Genomic DNA, 19,369 nt, shown 5'->3' with positions numbered 1-19,369 from the left:
ATCTGTTTAGCAAGCTGGTACCTTGTTCTATTACTAGGGATTTCTCTGTTCAGCAAGCTGGTACCTTGGTTATTTATAGGGATCTTTATCTGTTTAGCAAGCTGGTACCATGGTTATTTATAGGGATCTTTATCTGTTCAGCAAGCTGGTACCTTGTTCTATTACTAGGGATTTCTCTGTTCAGCAAGCTGGTACCTTGTTCTATTACTAGGGATTTTTCTGTTCACCAAGCTCGTACCTTCATTGACACAACAATATGCTTGCTATTTTTGGCCTATTACTGTTGAGGAAATGCAAAACATTCCATGTCTCACTTGGAAAAGCACTTTTTTATTGCAGCGTTTACACCACCTGGCTTGTATTGCCGGCATATATTATATGAAAGGTTGTTATCAGGAAGCAGGCAGGTGAGATATGTGAATGTAACAGGTTACATTTGTTAAACTCGATGGTTTTCATAGAATTCTTACCCTGCACAGTCAACTTGGTGTGAGCAAACTCTTCTGTTTTTGAACGTTTCTTTTTTTTTGATCCAATATGGCTGCCAGACCACGTGAGCGATGACATCATAAATTTATATTTTGTAAATAATTCTTGCATATATCATGCTCAAGAAATTTCAAACTGATCAGACTAAGTGTTGTCTCTGTCAAATTATGACGTCATAATTATGGCACCAATGACGTCATCGTTAGCAACACCTATTCCCCATATAGAGTTATTTACAATGAACCACGTTTCAATTTTTTCCATAGAGCGGTTTTGGAGATATAGAGGTGCAACATTTTTTGGTTTTTCCAAGATGGCGCCTGTACCACATGACCAATGACGTCATGATTAGCATTAAAATATTCTACAGGAGGAGGCCCTCCTCTACAGGAGGAAAATGCATTTTTGAAATGCTGACACGGCACACACTTTACTTTACTGAAATGCAGACACGTACGTTCATGAATGCTTAACCCTGCTTTTCGCTTCGCGAGCGCAGGGTAATGACTCCTATTTATTCGTAAACTGAAGTGGCCAGGCCACATGGATGGATATTGACTCAGGTCATGTACCGATACATTTGCTGATGATTTGCGTACACATTACCAATCCATTTCAGAACTGTGAATCCATATTTTAATTCACAGTTTAAAAGTTGTTGCTTTTATAATTTTACGAGTATTCAAACACCAATAGGAAATAATTAAAAGGAATATAAAATCTATTGTCTGCACAAGAGAATGCTTTCTGTTTTCCATATGAATGGTCTGGGAAATGTCATCATCCTCAGAATTTTTGTCGATCATTCACTCCATGCACTGATTCATTGATTGTACCACAAAAGGTAATTGACATCAATGAGAACATTAAGACGTCCATTTTGTCTGCCAAAACTGCACTGCTTATGGAAAGGCCGAACTTGCATTCAATAACTTGCACGCGTGCGTTGACCTCGCCCAGAGAAACAGCACAAAGACATCGCCTTGGTTGCCAGGAATTGCAAAGGATACACCACTGTAGGCCCAAGTTCAACCACCAGAGCAAATGCTAACGTGAACGCACTAATGGAGATGAGTCTGAGACAAATTTCTGGCATTTGATTTGACATGTTCGTTGCTCAGGGTGTTTTGATGGCATTTGTTGCCTATTCCATCTGAAATGCAAAATATCTTTGTCAGATGAGTTGTAAGACATTCTAATCATCGTAGATTGAGGAAATGTGGCCTCGCACGAGTCGGGCATTTGTGGCCCAAATATTTACCAATGACATGAGACAGCTTGTGATCTTGAGACAGACTTTGTCGAATTCAGTGTCGTTCTTTGTCGGCAGACAATTCAAATGATAGGTTTTACCAATTGAAGGTTGACAAAGGTTTCTTAACCATTGTGGGAGCAAAGTGAAGCTTATATTTTGGGCGTCTTCATATATTATGAGCAACAAATACGAATGACCAAAAATTAATTCAGCTTCATTTTGCTTGCCTTGGCGCTTTACTCACCTCTTTTTAATACAGAAGAGCTCGGACACAGAACACATCAGGACACAACATAACAAAAGGAGTAGCAGGAGAAAGGGGAAACACCAATAGCAGGGGGGAGGGAGAAGGTAGACGGATAGGGACAAATAAGGGATGCAGGTAACAATAAGGGGTAAGGGGGAACGCAAGGGGTGAACAAGATGGATACATAAGCAAAATTTTGGGAGGTGTGGGGGTGGTTTAATGGGTGTAGGAAAGAAAATGGCTTTGGATGGGGGATGACATGAGATGGTGGTGAATAGCTGTTTTGAAGATCGGTCGGGAAGATTTAGATTGAAGAGAGTGTGGAAGGTAGTTCCACAGGTGGGAAAGGGAGGAATAAACGAGTGGAGGTGAGCAGTGGTTCTGGATTTAGACAGTTTCACTTGGAGGGGTATTGCTGGTGGACTGCATGAATCCTGCAGATACTTGGTGGTTGGGGAGGGGTAGGAGGGGAAAGAGCACGGAGAGGGCAGAGGGTGCAAGACCAGAAATGAGGTGGAAGAAGACAGAGAGACCACCGACCTGTCGGGGATGGGGAAGTGATAATCCATTGACTAAGCTTCATCGTGAGAGATTTCAATGATCTTGAAAGCCTTGGTTTCCATGGCGTCAAGCTGAGCAAGATGTGTGCCAGGGGAGCCAGCCCTCTGTCAACCTTCAGCTGATAAAACCTGAGTCTTGTACAACATTGCGATACAACAAGAAGGAAGGAGAGACGAGAAGTCCACAATCTGATGAGGGAATTTCGTTGTTTTTTTTTTTGTTTTTTTTTTACTTTCTGTCTTTTTGCACACATTGGTTGAAGGTTTAGGGTGTGAGGCAGGTGTGATGGTGATGAGAAACGTTCCTATTGACCAGCAAGGTCTTGATCCTACAATGACTGCATAGTGCTCTGTGTTCCAGTGCAGTCCGGCTGATAGAATCACCAAAGTTTGCAGACAATGCGGATTTGTTTTGCACTGTTCTTTTAGATATCGACATTTTCCATTGGTGAAGCCAGAAGATTTGAAATTGGAGACACCAAGGCGTTACATCTGCAACTTCCTTGGTACTGTCTACCCAGGGTCTTCCCGGGAAATGATGCTGAACATCTTGTCCCAAGAAGGCCTCTCTGGAATGTGTTTCATGCACACGCGTACCCAGTAAGGTTTGATTTCATTTTTATCAGTCGCAGACATTTTTGCAAAGGGGACGTTTATTTACGAGTTGTGCAAAATGGCTGTTTAACCACACCCACACCTTCCTTACTCCCCTACTGCTCTCCCAATTTTTACCCCACCACCCCTCAACCCTGAATGTCCAGTATATGATGCCCTCCTGACCTTTGAGGGATCATTGGGTCTTTCTCTCCATTTTCTTTACAAATCCTTTTTGCATGCAAGATTGAGGCTCATGGGAAGGTGTGGTGATTGCAGGTAACAAAATCAAATTGGCTGGTTTTTGTCAACTACCTAACCCTTCCACCAAGGCAATGTACTGATATTGGGACACCAGTGGACTCAACAAGCAAGGGAATGGGGAGAGAAGTTGGAGGAAACCGGAAAGTTATATGCTTGGGTTTGCTAGTGCTATTGGGGGTAGAAAGGATTAGAGGTGGATATGGAGGCCGATAACACGAGAGAGTGCTGCAATGCAACCTTGAAGCCCTAGAGAGTTGGTGGTGCATTTTCATTTTCAAATTAACTGTCTATATAACATATGTTGGCTTGCCTTGAGCCAACATACAGTGCCTTGGTTATTTACCCTAACCCTAACAAATACTCCATAAGTATTGTAACAGTGAAGTCAATTTTGTTATTATGCTATATACTCAAGAAATTTGGATTTGAGATCAAAATATGAATATGAGGCAAAAGTAAAGAAGGTTAGATTTTATTTATTGTTTTTCTATGTATATATGTTTTACTATAGTCGAACAATAGCACTTTTTATGTTCAGTCCCACCATTTTAGGTAAGCATAAGTATTGGAACAGATTAACTTGAAGTAAATTAAAATTGTATAATAGATAGTATTTGGTTACATATCCCTTGCATTCAATAACTCCATCGAGCATGTGACCCGTCAACATCATCAAACTAATGCTATCTTCCTTTGAGATTCTTTCCCAAGCCTTTACTACAGCCATTTTTAGTTGTTGTTTGTTTTGGGGGTTCCTGACTTTAGTCTCCTCTTCAGCAAGTGTAACGCTCCATTGGATTTAAATCAGGAGATTGACTTGGTCAGTCTAAAACCTTCCAATTTTTCCCCTAATGAACTCCTTGGTTGCATTGGCAGTGTATTTTGGGTCGTTGTCTTGCTGCATGGTAAAGTGCCGCCCAATGAGTTTGGAGGAATGTTATTTTACATAGGCGGACAAAATGTTTGTGTACACCTCCGAATTCATTCTGCTGCTGCCATCATTAGTTACATTATGAATAAAGATGAAGGAGCCAGTTCCAGAGGCAGCAATGCAAGCCCAAGCCATGACACTACCTTACCCATGCTTCACAGATGAGGAAGTATGCTTTGGATCATTTGCAGTTCCTTCCGTTCTCCACACCTTCACCTTCCCATCGCTTTAGTAAAGGTTTATCTTGGTCTTATCTGTCTGTAAAGCCTTGTTCCAGAACTCTACTAGCTCACCTCTGCATTTTTGGCAAATTCTAATCTGGCCTTTCTATTTTTGGTGCTGATGAGAAGTTTGCATCCTGCAGTGTAGCCTTTGTAATTCTGCTGTTGAAGTCTTCTGCAAATGGTAGATTGCGATACTTTCGTCCCTGCACTCTGAAGGTTGATGGTGATGTGATTGACAGTTGTTTTCGGGTTTTTCTTCACAGCTCTGATGATTTTATACCTCTGCTGACGAAGTCGCTGGAGGCATTATGTTTTTAGATGGTCCGTCCGTCCGTTCGTTCATTTGTGATAGGTTTTCGTTACTGCAATAACTTGAGATTGAGAATGGCTGAAAGGATCTTAGTCAAACTTGGTGCAGGTATGTATAATGAAGTAAAGATGGACTGATTCGATTTTGGGGTCACGAGGTTAAAGTCCAAAGGTCAGAGGTCATGTTAGGTAAAAATCTTGTTACCGTGATAACTTGTGAACTAGTGATGGGATTCTGACCAAATTTGGTATAATTATGTAGAATGATGTAAGGATGAGCTGATTAGATATTGGGGTCAAGAGGTCAAAGGTAAAAGTCTGTAATAGGTCTATAACTTGAGAATGGCTGAAGGGATGTAATTCAAACTTGGTACAGGTATGTATAATGATATAAAGATTAACTGATTAGATTTTGGGGTTAAGAGGTCATATGGCAAAGGTCATGTCAAGTAAAAAATTGATAACTTGTGAACAGCTGAAGGAATTTCAATGAAAACTTTGTACTGGTATGTAGAATGATGTAAACATGAACTGATTAAATTTTGGGGTCAAGAGGTCAAAGTTCAATGGTCAAAGTCTGTAATATATCTATAACTTGAGATTGGCTGAAGTTATCTAATTCAAACTTGATACAGGTTTGTATAATGATGTAAAGATGAACTGATTAAATTTTGGGGTCAAGAGGTCAAAGGTAAAAGTCTGTAATAGGTCTATAACTTGAGAATGGCTGAAGTTATCTAATTCAAACTTGATACAGGTATGTATAATGATGTAAAGATTAACTGATTAGATTTTGGGGTTCCAAGGACATATACCAAAGGTCAGAGGTCATGTCAGGTAAAAATGTGATAACTTGAGAACAGCTGAATGGATTTAAATCAAACTTTGTACAAGTGTTATAATGATGTAATAATGTGGACGGAGGCATATTGGTCGACGTCGTGCCGACGAAGAGTGTTGTTCTAGTTCTGTCATCAACTACAGTTGTTTTCCTTGACCAACCTGGCTGTTATATTTTGCTAAGTACACTCGTGGTTTCTTTCTTTTCAAGATATTCCAAATTATTGTATTTGCAATGCCCTATTTTGTGCAATGGTTCTAATTGAATTATTTAGTTCTTTCAGCTTCCACATTGCTTGTTTTTCTTTCATAGACAGTTCTCTGGTCTTCATTTTGTTTAATGCCTACTGACTCCAAATGCAGATTCCAAAGGCAAAAGCAAAGGCTAAAACTAGACATTCACAGCTTTCCTATGTGTGAACAATCAATGCAACAATACACACATGAGGACCAAGAAATACCTATCAGTCATTTGTTTCAATATTTATGCTTACCTAAAATGGGGAGACTGAACATAAACAGTGCTCTTGTTCTACAATGGTGAAACATACCGACATAGAAAACCAAGAAATAAAAGATGACCTTCTGTACTTTTGCCGTATATTCATATTTTGATCTCAAATCCAAATTTCTTGATTATATAGCAATAATAACAAATTTTACTTCACTGTTCCAATACTTATGGAGGGCCCTGTATATTAGTTTTGTTTGGATAGAAAGTCTAGGCTCATGGAAGAGTAAAATGCCATTGTATTTACAGAGGGGCTGTGGGGCTATATGCAGACAAAACAAGCTAGGGAATGAATGAACGAACAGAAAAGAGAAGAGGGGAGGAAACACAGTGACATGCAAGTAGGTTGATTGAGTTTGGTAGGGTTAACGGGGGTAGAAATGATTGCGGGTAGGGATGGGGGATGACATGTGATGGTAGTCCACTGCTTGCCCTCGAGATATACATGTACAAATTTGTTTCTCGGTGCTACACAGTTAAGTTACATAATACTTTGGAGGGGGAAATGAAACCTACTTTTCCATCTGGTTAAATAAAATAATAAAAACAATAAGTGTTCAGTTGTACTTCTAAGGGACTGTTTTTGTTGTAGCATTTCTGTCTATACGTCTTAGCTTCATTTGAAAGGTTAATTTTGATGACTGCAATGAATTTATTTTGCAACATGATAGTCAGAAAGTTTTTGCGGTTGCCACACCATTGTGGCTTTCTCGATACAAACGGAATCGAAAACAGAAGCGAACAATCTGTTAAGAATGTTGACCTTTGTTTGTGCACTTCTTTGAGATGTGTCAAAAAGCATCAACTCAAATGTTTGTAATTTATTGGGTTTTGCGGATAGACATTGAACCCCATCTGAACCATTCACCTTTCCACTAACGCTCAGATTTAAAAAAAAATTATATGGATGACAAAACGTCCAAGATACTCGTACTTACGTAATGCTCAACTTCTTGCACTTGAGTTCAGACATTGTCATATCTCACTTATGGAAGCTTGATTTTACTTAGTTGAATGAGCTTAGTTGAATGACATGTTCTCGTGTTTGCCAAATCTCCACCGTCTCTAATAAAAACAAAAAAAAAAAACCAAAAAAAAAAACCCACCGTCTCTAATAACCAGGCTGTAATTGGTTGGTGATCAGGCCTGTTTAAAGTAGGCTCATCAACCCTTTGCCTCTGAACACCCATTCTTTCACATCATTTTCCTTCTTTTTGTCTGAACTGAAAACCTTTATAAATTCCGTTTTTAAAATTCTTATTACTTATGATCTACGTAGTTTTCTGCACTGACTGGGCAGCGCTTTCTATTACCTCTGGACTAACATATTATTATTACCTCTGACACCAAAGGTGGTGAAGGAGGTGATGAAGGTTATGTTTTCACCCCTCTTTCTTTGTTTGTTTATTTGTCTGTTTGTCTGTCTGTTTGTGAGCAGGATATCCCCAAAAGTCATGGACGAAACTTGGTGGATAGGTTGGGTGAGTGACAAGGACAAATTGATTAGATTTTGGTGAGGATCCAGAAGCGGATCCAGATATTAGAATTATAAAAGTGATTCTTCACCATTGAGTGATGGGACCAAAAACGATATGTAGCACGATGTTTCAAAAAGTTATGGATGGATTATGACAAAACTTGGTGGTTGAGTTGGGTATGTGACAAGAACAAGCCGATTAGATTTTGGTTCAGGTTCAAATTCAGATTGGTCCATCAGTGGGAAATAAAAGGTAAACTCATTTGTTCTTCCTTTTTCCCACCTGTGCAAACAACTTCCACATTCTCTTCAATCTCACTCTTCCCTCCAGGTCTTCAAGACAGCTGTACACCACCATCTCAGATAATTCCCAATCCAAAATCATGATCTTTTCTACCCTAGTTAACCCACCTCATGCTTCATCCCCACACCCATTGTTTGTTCGCCTCCCTCTGTCTTTGCCTTCGGATGTACTGTTAGTGTTTCCCTTCTCTCTCTGCTGTTTCTTTTTTTCCTGTTTTCGTCCTAATCCATCCAGTGTACTAGTACGTAGCTCTTCCACGAGCCTCGACTGTATACTGTATATGAAAAGAAAACTATGTATAGGAAAAAAAAAAGAAGTTCAGCCTGACAGAGGTATGTGCTCGACCGAGTGCCATTTTAGTTATTATTATTAACTTGCCGAAACCCGTGGAACATCCACGGAAGGGAGGATGTGGTGTATGGATAGAGTGTACCATTATGGATGGCATAGGGGATTTGCTTGTCCGAGTAAGAGTTAGGAAGAAAGATGAGAATGAAGAGTGCGTATATGAACAACGATCGCCGACACCGGCACAAATGCATGCTCTGGATTGTCCACTCAGTGGACGGCTTGCTTTCGCCTTCGCCTGTCCAATCAGCGGATGGCTTGCTTCGCCTTCGCCCATCAGACGCCAATACGATGGCGTCGTAAGATGGCGTCGTATCGGCAGTTAATCGGATGCTTTTGGGCCCCAACGTCGGCTAATTCAGATTTTTCGAGTATGTCTGTACGTGATAAACAAAGAGCGCGGTTCGTAGATCGTAAATCCATTAGTGCCATGGGCATCGGGTCACTGGGTGCGGCGTAAAAGGGATAACAAAGTCGAGTCCTTACGGTATTATTATATAGATTAGGGTACCATATGCCTTTCAGGCTCTGGAACCCTATTGATTTTATGTTTCTTTTTATTCTTCGTCCCGTTTTTGGCCTTCCTTGCTCTATTATTTTCTTCATCTTTTTTTCTCAGCAACCATATGTCCGATTGAGACAAAACTTTGAGGTGAAGAGCGAACCACATGTAGAATGTTTTAATGTAATTGTAATGTCATAGGTCACGTGTTATGGCAGCCATCTTGGATTAAACACAAATTTTATTTATTTATTTATCGGAAACTGCTGAACGGAAAAATCTGAAACTTGTCACATTGTCAAGTACTCCCAATGTGGAACAAAAGCATGATAATGATGATGCCATTGGAGAAGTGGTAGACCAGCTGTAAAATGTTTTAATCAAATGCCTTATGCAAAACATCTGAAACTACATACATATGATCTATGACTCATTTGTATTGAAATATTACATTTTTGATGTCATAGGTCACATATTGCGGCAGCCATATTTTTTTTGAAGAATAAACCGTTCAGATATTTTCTTCTCCATAGTCGCTTTAGAGATCAAAGTGAAACTCCACACAAATGATCACTTAGGCATGCAGAATAAAGATTGATAAATATGACATCATTGGTTAAGTGGTCTGGCAGCCATATTGGATTTAACCTAAAACCTTAAAAAACATCTCCCAAACCCCTGAACCGATTGACTCGAAACTTTATGCGTCTCATCAACTAGGCATGGTGATTAAAGGGTGATCATGAAAACGTCATCGGTCACATGGTGTGGCAGCCAGTTTGGATTAAAGGAAAATATGAAATAATATTTCTCTGAAACTGCTTACCCTATTGATGCCAAACTTCACAAACGTCATCTAACACCATTGCTGCATATACTTTGAAAATTATGATGTAATAGGTCACATGGTTTGGCAGCCATCTTGGATAGAAAAAGGAACCTTATCCGATCAACATGAAACTTCACACACGTGATCGCACACCCAAACATATGCGGAGTGTAAATTTTTGATGTTATAGGCCACGTGATTTGGCAGCTATATTAGTTTGAACACCGATATTTAAAAACCTTCTCCGAAGTCGCTTAACCTATCGATGTGAAACATATCACAATATATACAGCAAGGGTAATGGATCATAACTGCAAAGTCTCGCATCGATAGCTTCAGCGGTTTCTGACATATAATTATTTAATATTTTCCTTGAAGCTATTGTGGCCTCCACAACACATGACTTGACTGATGACATAATCATTAACATGTATGCAGCAAACGTAGTGGATCATATTTGTAAAGTATTGCATGGGTAGGTGAAACGGTTTCAGATAAATATTTTTTTAAAACATGATTGATGAGGCATAGGGGAATATTGGTTGAAAATTTCAATACCATCGGCCACATGGTCTCGCAGCCATCTCCTATATGAGAGAGATGTCTGTCTGTCTGTCTGTGTGTTGCCATTTTTCTCAGAGTTGGCTGAACGGATCTACGTCAAACTTTCAGAGGTTCATCAGTGAGTGCCTGGGAGTGTTTTAGGCCAAAAAAAGATCGGTTTGTTTGGAGTAAAAAAAAAAAAAAATTCTCGATACTGCCTAAGCCTTTTAAAATTAATGACAGTTATATACAAGTACACATTCGCATAAATAAATACAAAACAATCACCAGACATTTGAATACAAATAAATCAAACAATTCCGGAAGTGTACAAATTTGTTAGTATGGCTTCTTCTTCTTCCTGATCGGCATTGTAGCGACCCATGGGTCCCCCAAAGCTCGAGACCAGCAACATAATCTCCTTGCCCCAGCCGGTGACGTAACCGGCGGACAAACCGCGGCGCCGAGGTTATAATTGCTTGCACCTGTCGGTCACATGACCACCAAAGCGTGCCTCGCCTGAGAGGCGTGGCTTTGGTTCTGACGTATGCTTTTTGGCTTGGATGATATGTATGCGAACCCGATAAACGGGCTTTCAGAGTTCCCGAGTTGATTATACATGAAACATCTTCTCGGACGAGTTTGTGTCTTGTCTGTCACTTCATCCGTCTCAAGCAGGAGCACTGCTCCTTCACTGGTGACCCCGAGTTTACGACACGCGATGGACACGGCAGTGTCCCTCAAATTGCCCACTTTCTGGGAAGCACATGCCGCCGTCTGGTTCGCTCAGGCGGACTCCCAGTTCGCCCTGCGTGGCATTACGGAGGACACCACTAAATACCATTACGTGGTCGCCGCGCTCGGCTCCGTGACCGCCGCCCGCTGCCTGAGCCTCCTCCAGAGCCCGCCCGCTGACGGCAAGTACGACGCCATCAAGGCACTTCTTCTGGGCGCTTTCGCCCTCTCCCCGGCTGAACGCGCACGGCGCCTGCTCGACCTTCCTGAGCTCGGCGATATGCGCCCGTCCGAACGTATGGACTACATGCTCGCGTTGCTCGGCGAGCACCCCTTGGATTTCCTTTTCCGAGAGCTTTTTCTCCGCCAGCTCTCGGCCCAGGTACGGGTCGCCCTGGCAAGCACGACCATCGCGAACCCCCGCGACCTCGCCAGGGAGGCCGACAAGATCTATTCGGCAAGCCAGCTCGTCGGAGCGGTGAGCCAGCTCGTTGGGGTGGCTGCCGGGAGCCCGCCCGCCGCCCAGTCGGCGCCCGCGGTGCAGTTTCCCGCCCGACGCCCGCCACGCAGCTTCCTTCCCGGAGGCCGCCGGGCCGGCGCGACTGGCAGCGGCGACGCCGCGTCGCCCGGTCCCGACGCGTCGACCGGAGCCCCCGCCAGAACCGGCCTGGTGTTATTTCCACGCCAGGTTCGGGCGGCGGGCCCGATCATGTCGACCCCCGTGCACGTTCGGCAAGTCGAGAAACGGTCGGGCCGGCGCTCACTACCAGCCATGAGCGCCGGCCGTTCCGGAAGCCTGCTATTCATCGCGGACCAAGCGTCGGGGCGGCGTTTTCTCTGCGACACCGGCGCTCAGCTGAGCGTCATTCCCGCTTCGGCGGAGGACAGGCGGGCCGCCATTTGCGGCCCCTCCTTAATCGTGGCCAACGGCTCCGCCATCCGCACCTTCGGCCCACGCACCGTCACCCTCCGCTTTGGCAGCCAGCTCTTTCGCTGGGAGTTCGTGACGGTGGACGTCCCCATTGCTTTGCTCGGTGCCGATTTCCTTTGCGCCCATGGGCTGCTGGTCGACGTTAAACGCCGGCGTCTCGTCAACGCCGAAACTTTCAGCTCGCTGGCGTGCACCTTGAGCCGTTCCGCGCCCACCGAGCTTTCCTGCGTCCTCCCGTTGGCAGACGACTTCGCGCGTCTCCTCGCGGAGTTCCCGGCCCTCACGCGACCGACGTTTTCGGCCGTCGCGGTGCGTCACGGCATCGAGCATCATATTCCCACTACGGGCCCACCGGTGTACGCCCGAGCTCGCTGTCTCGACCCAGCCAAACTCGCCATCGCCAAGGCCGAGTTTGCCGTGCTGGAGCGCCTCGGCATCGTGCGGCGCTCCGACAGCGCCTGGGCCTCGCCGCTGCACATCGTCCCGAAGCCGGGAGGCGGATGGCGGCCATGCGGCGACTACCGCCGCCTCAACGACGCCACTACCCCTGACAGGTACCCCGTCCCGCACATCCAGGATTTTTCCGCCCGGTTGGCGGGGCGGACCATTTTTTCAAAAGTGGACCTGATTCGGGGGTACCACCAGGTGCCCGTCCGCCCAGCCGACATCCCGAAGACGGCCGTTATTACACCCTACGGCCTCTTCGAATTCCTCCGGATGCCCTTCGGCCTCAAAAACGCGGCACAGGCGTTCCAGCGCCTGATGGACGGCGTGCTGCGCGACTTGCCGTTCCTCTTTACCTACCTGGACGACATCCTCGTCGCCAGCACGTCCAGAGCCGAGCACCTCCTCCACCTCTGGACGCTGTTCGGCCGCCTCAGCGAGCACGGCTTGATCGTCAACCCGGCCAAATGTCACTTTGGTGCGGCGACGATCGACTTTTTGGGCCACCGCATCACCCGGAACGGCGCCGTGCCGCTACCGGCCAAAGTCGAGGCCATCGCCGCTTTCCCGTGCCCCCGCTCTGTCAAGGCGCTGCAGGAGTTCCTCGGGATGGTCAACTTTTATCACCGCTTCATGTCCCGAGCGGCGCAACTCATGCGGCCCTTGTACACCACCCTCCGCGGCCAGCCGGCGAAGCGCGACGTCGTCTGGTCCACGGACATGGACGCTGCTTTCACCGGCGCAAAACGGGCCCTCGCCAACGCCACGCTGCTGGCCCACCCGGTACCCCATGCTCCCATCGCCCTCACCACGGACGCCTCCGACTACGCCGTGGGCGCGGTTCATGAACAATGGGTAAACGGGGCCTGGCAGCCGCTCGCGTTCTTCAGCCGGCAACTCCTGCCCAACGAGTTGAAGTACAGCACTTTCGACCGTGAGCTCCTCTGGCTGTACCTGGCCGTCCGCCATTTTCGCCACCTCCTGGAGGGCCGCCCGTTCACGGCCTTTGTCGACCACAAGCCATTGATTTTCGCCATGGCCAAGGTCACGGAGCCGTGGTCGGCCCGCCAGCAGCGCCACCTCTCCGCCGTGTCGGAATACACCACGGACATCCGGCACGTCGCCGGAAAGGACAACGCCGTGGCCGACTGCCTTTCTCAAGCCGGCGCCAACGCCGTCCACCTCGGCGTCGATTTCGCCCTGATGGCGACGGACCAGGCCACCGACGGCACAGTGCAGGCGCTCCGGGTGGCGGACACGGGCCTCCGCTTGGCTGACGTCCCCTTCGCGGACACGGTCCTGCTTTGTGACGTCTCCCAAGGCCGACCTCGCCCCGTTGTGCCGGTCACCTGGTGGCGTCGCATTTTTGCTTCGCTCCACGGCCTCTCTCACCCGGGCCGGAAGGCGTCCCAGAGGCTGGTGTCGGCACGTTTCGTCTGGCACAGGTTGCGTCGGGACGTCTGCGACTGGGCCAACGCCTGCACACCCTGCCAGCGGGCCAAGGTCCACCGTCACACCCAGGCTCCGCTGGCTCCTTTCACCGTGCCCGAGCGACGTTTCGACCACGTCCACGTGGACCTGGTGGGTCCCCTTCCCCCATCGCAGGGGTTCACCCACCTGCTTACCATGGTGGACAGGACCACCAGGTGGCCGGAGGCCGTGCCCCTCGCCTCCACCACCACCGCCGACGTGGCCCAGGCGTTCATCGCCACCTGGGTCGCGCGTTTCGGCGCACCGGCGGACATCTCGTCGGACCGCGGCCCACAGTTCACGTCCGAACTGTGGGGCACGGTCGCCCGCACATTGGGCGTTACCCTGCACCGCACCACGGCCTACCACCCCCAGGCCAACGGGTTGTGCGAGCGGTTCCACCGCTCCATGAAGGCCACACTCATGGCCGGCCTCCAGGACGACGGCTGGGCCGACCGGCTCCCGTGGGTCCTTTTGGGCCTCCGCACGGCTCCAAAGGAGGACCTCCAGGCGTCCACCGCCAAGCTGGTGTACGACCAGGCCCTCTGCGTCCCGGGCGAGTTCGTGCCCGACGCCACCAGCCTCTGGTCCGCCGCGCGCCAGCGCACGGACTTTCAGGAGGCCGCCCAACGTTTCGCCCCGGTGCCCACGTCCCGCCACGGCGACCCCGAATCCTACATCCCCCCAGCACTCCGCACGGCGGAGTACGTCTTTGTGCACCACGACGCGCACCGGGGGCCGCTCCGGCCACCATACGACGGACCCTTCCGGGTCCTACGACGGGACAACAAGTCCTTCGTCGTCAGCATCGGCGGCCGGGCGGACCGGATTTCGGTGGACCGCCTCAAGCCGGCCCACATGGACGTCGGCCAGCCACCACGGCTGGCTCTCCCACCGCGGCGCGGCCGCCCTCCGTCCACTGCACCCCCCGCCCGGCCACCCGCCACCACACAGGACCCCCCCCCCCCCCCCCCCCCGCGACCAGGTCGTTTCGGTCGGGTCATCCGGACCCCCCTCAGGTTGACCTTCCTGGACCAAGTCGATTCTGGGGGGGCGTGTGTAGCGACCAATGGGTCCCCCAAAGCTCGAGACCAGCAACATAATCTCCTTGCCCCAGCCGGTGACGTAACCGGCGGCCAAACCGCGGCGCCGAGGTTATAATAATTGCTTGCACCTGTCGGTCACATGACCACCAAAGCGTGCCTCGCCTGAGAGGCGTGGCTTTGGTTCTGACGTATGCTTTTTGGCTTGGATGATATGTATGCGAACCCGATAAACGGGCTTTCAGAGTTCCCGAGTTGATTATACATTAAACATCTTCTCGGACGAGTTTGTGTCTTGTCCGTCACTTCGTCCGTCTCAAGCAGGAGCACTGCTCCTTCAGCATCACACTTAACTCAGAAACATGAGCCACATTCACCCACCAGCACATATATGAACGCCCTTCCTCTCCTTCCTCCTCCCCCTTCCCGCCTCCCCGCCCCCACCCGGCAACGCCGGGTACTTCTGCTGGTATTGGATTTTAAAAAACATCATCCGATCACTGTAAAACTTTAAAGATGTGATTGACGGCCCATTCTGAATTCATTTTGATAAAGATGACATCATGGGTCAGGTATCCGATCAAAGCGGGGTTGTATCAAAGCGGGATTGTATCAAAATGGGGTGGAATGGTACCCGGCCATAACTGCTTGCATGTAAAAAATCTTGATTTTCATTATTATTATTATTATTATTATTATTATTATTATTATGCTACTCTTGTAAAGTTCGATATTTCCATGCTTTATGAACATAATTCGAGCATTGTGCATTGATCCTCTTGCCAAATGAAATATTGTTGCCTCCTTGTCTGCAGCATGACATGTCCCAAGTTTTCAATCTCTTTTCCTTTACGCTTAGGACATGCAGAGCGATGTCAAGATAGCGGATGATTGCTTGGAAATTGCAGTCACTTAAATTCATTTGTTGTAAAATAATAATACGTTCCCTTACAAGGACCTTCGATGCAGGAGGAGGCCACTTGGCGCATCAAATCCTGTGCTATTATTACCACCCTATGGTTGTTTGTCCGTGCTCTATCCTTTTTAAATGCTACGCATCAAGCAATGAACGGGCAAGTCTGAAAAAACGTCTTTGGTATGACTCGGCTTGGGTTTGAACCACCGACCTCCCAGACTGGAGCGGACGCTCTAATCATTAAGCCACCGAGGCTTGTAAGCATAAAATTTGAGTGCCTTCCTTCCGGAGACATGCTCGTTTTTCATCGAATCGATAGAGTATCGAACACACGTAAACTGCACGATGAGTTTTATTCCAATTTAGTCACATTTTTTGCAATTAATTTTGAAAGCAATGGATGACTGCTTTGTTTATCGTGGAGGGCCAAGCCCGGTGTTTCGTCTTTTAAAACATTATTTACCATTTATTCGCATGCGGTGTCTTTGTGGGAGGAAACCTGCTACGTTGCAAGCACAATGATATTTTTATATCGGTGAGGGATTTGGAAAATATAACCAAAGGAGCAGCACCTTCTCCATTATCTTATATTTGCTGAGTCCACCACTTACTTATGATGCTTCTCCATCATAGTTGTGCAAAATCCCTCGTGCAGCTTGATCTTCATTCATCCTTCCCCCAATTCGAAAATACTTTCCGGAATGCAGCTAGACTGTCCGACTGAACATTGGACATGGCTATGTCATACTGAACAGGAAGAGCTGAATGCTGTCTGATCAGATGGACAGATCCGAATATGCGTGCACAATGACACATACGCATGATATTCATCTGAACCTGCTGTTTTCACGTACCTGCTGCTTTTCTATGCCTCAGGTGGAATTTCTATGATACTTGAGTGTAAATGTGTCCTTTGTCAGGAACTGGAGCATTACATGTCGTCAAACATACCAGAGACTTCACCATATCCCACTGCGAGCCATAACTGTGGTTTTCCTTCCATTCCATTGAACAATGTCAATTGTTATACTGAACAATCCATCTTGCTACTCAACTCGTCATTGGACGAATGCTTCCTCGGATCCTCGTTTTCCCCCCTCCCATCCATTTGTTCGAATTAACAACCGCCATGTGTACTCTGGCATCCACCATTGCCTGTTGCTGCTGTCTCATTTAATTATTTTTTTTTACCATTTAATGATTTAAGATATTTGATTTCTTTGTTTTTGTACATTGGAAGTCACATGTGTTATGCATTTCTCTGCACTGAGAGAAGGACAACGGTCACCGTTTGTCCTGTTAAAAGGGGGAACGGGATAGTGGGGAAAATCTGCATGTGACTTGTGCAGGGAAAGCAAGAGATGATTGGGTGAGGGAGGGTTTTCTTGGCAGCTTGGTGGACTTCTTGCTCAACTCAAGAGTGTGACGGTTATCTCATCATGGCTTCACTCCCGCCAAACTGACATGGAGACGCAATACGTAACCTGAATGAAGCTAAAAAATATTTTGATTATGCTGACGACCCCCTATCTCCTACCCCCTCAGGATTCACTACGATACCACTCATGTTATGTTACAATTGGGACCCTGGAGTTGTTTTCTTTATTTATTTTTACACTGATTTTTGGAGATTTTTACTGGAATCATCGGTATTAATTCTGGGGTTCTGGGTTCAAAAACACAAACTAGTTCTTATTGAATTTGTCTCATCAGGTATTTGACTTGATGAGAGTAAAATATTTATTTGTGAATGGCATCATAACATTATTTTTTGCTTATGATGCTAGGATCCCAAGTTCATGTCCCATATACTACACCATGTAGTGTTGGGCAGTAGGTTTAAGCTACTTTTTAGCTCACCTGGAACGAAGTTCAGGGGAGCTTATTGGATGGCGCATCGTCCGTCCGTCCGTCAGTCCATAAACACTTGCAACCTCTTCTCCGAAACTGCTGACGGGATTGTGACCAAACTTGGCTAAAATGATATTTGTTGTGTTGCACCTCAAGTTTATTCACGACATTAAAAAAAATTGTGGTTTAAGGGGGTTTACCTTGGGTCAAAGTGGGTCCAGGTCAAAAAAGATGATTGTAACAGGAATTTTCCTCCGAAACTACACACATGATTTCAATGAAACTTGACGACAACTTTCATCACCTTTTGTGCACCAAAGTGTTTTCACGGCGTTAGAAAAATCGGGATCTATGGGGATCTATGGGAGGAGGGGGAGGGCGGGAGGGTTTGGGGGGCGGGGGTGGTGGGGGCGGGTGCCCCTCAAAATAGTTGGAAAAAGAAAATAAAATAAAAAGCCTTATGACTATGTTAGTATGCTGTCTCTTAGCAACCATTGACAGTCGTTTAAAATAAAGTTATACTGTTTAAAGTACCTTTAGTCTGTGTAGTATACTGCTTCACTCTACCAGGTGATCACCCAGGGGTACCGCCCCTATTTAATTTTTTTGCATGAGATGGTTGAAATGTTGCAAAATGTTCCTCAGATGGCAGCCAATGGAGACGGCAGAAAGTCTTGACCTTTACCAGCATGCACTGCAGCAGAGCGACCTGACCCTGAGTCCCGTTGGCATCAACACAGAATGCTATCGTATCTACGAGGCAGCGGCATATGGCTCTGTACCTGTGGTGGAGGATGTCATGACTCCAGGTTACTGCGGTACCAACAGTGATAACTCTTCAAATGTGTCTCCGATCCCATTGCACCTCCTTAAGGCCTCAAACGCTCCCTTCATCTTTCTGACCGATTGGAGAGAGCTTCCAAAAATTTTGCGGCGTGAACTTGCGCTGAGCATGCGGGAGAAGGTGCAACGACGAGTCCGTCTTGTCCGATGGTACCATGACTTCCTTGCGCACCTGCGGGAGGACTTCACAACAATTATCCGTGAAGCTTTTTTCCACGAACCTACGTGAATTGTTCGCATTATCAATGCACTTTACAATTTTGAGGGACTTGTGCATGTTTTGGGTAATCAACAGGTTGAATCGTCGACTGGTTCAGTTGTCATCATTGTATTTGTTTGAATTCCAGACAAAATGATGTCCCACTTTTAAGTAAAGCCATTAGACGAGTTATACAGTTATCTTGGGTAACAAAGCAATCTTATCAATGAGACTTGTTACATTTGCGCCAATGATGGTGTGGACCTGACCATGTTTTCTCGAATAACATGATTGTTTATCACGACTTTATGACACCGTATTCATTTGGAGGAGGTACTGACGGTCAATCTGCTCAACCCTATGCAGGCCAGAAATGTGAAGTTAACGCAATGCTGAAGGTTGATCAAATTCCCTGGGAAAACCTACAACTGCTAAAATACAATGTATATATACAGGCTGCTTGCCAGAACTTCCTGAACTCTTTCCCATATTGGATGAGACTTTGTAAACACTGTATGATGTACCTTTGGTTACCCAATTTTTTATTTAATTATAAGCTTAAATAAATACAGTATCTCATTTCTTGATGAATATCATGATGACTCTAAAACGGCACTTGGTAGAGCACATACCTCCACCAGGCTTATATCCTACCCACATCCAGATTCGGATGTTCACCAAAATCGAATCGATTCGTCCTTGTCAAACAC

At 46.4% G+C, this 19,369-nt stretch overlaps 1 protein-coding gene across 4 annotated transcripts in view; it reads left to right on the top strand.

Annotated features, from left to right (window-relative positions):
• Nucleotides 1-19,238, top strand: part of RXYLT1 (ribitol xylosyltransferase 1) — a 177,432-nt gene extending 158,194 nt beyond the window's left edge. For all 4 annotated transcript variants that reach the window (XM_068132465.2, XM_068132466.1, XM_068132468.1 and 1 more), the window contains 2 exons: nt 2,981-3,151; nt 18,263-19,238. In XM_068132465.2, coding sequence (XP_067988566.1) covers nt 2,981-3,151; nt 18,263-18,689 — 598 coding nt within the window. In that variant the 3' untranslated portion in view covers nt 18,690-19,238. The remainder of the gene's footprint in view (nt 1-2,980; nt 3,152-18,262) is intronic.
• The last annotated feature ends 131 nt before the right edge of the window (nt 19,239-19,369 follow it).

This window comes from Myxine glutinosa, chromosome 12, assembly GCF_964187855.1.
Source record: "Myxine glutinosa chromosome 12, kmMyxGlut1.1, whole genome shotgun sequence".
Lineage (NCBI taxonomy): Eukaryota > Metazoa > Chordata > Myxini > Myxiniformes > Myxinidae > Myxine > Myxine glutinosa.
Note: the sequence above shows the minus strand (reverse complement) of the source record. Positions and strands in the feature narration are given on the sequence as shown.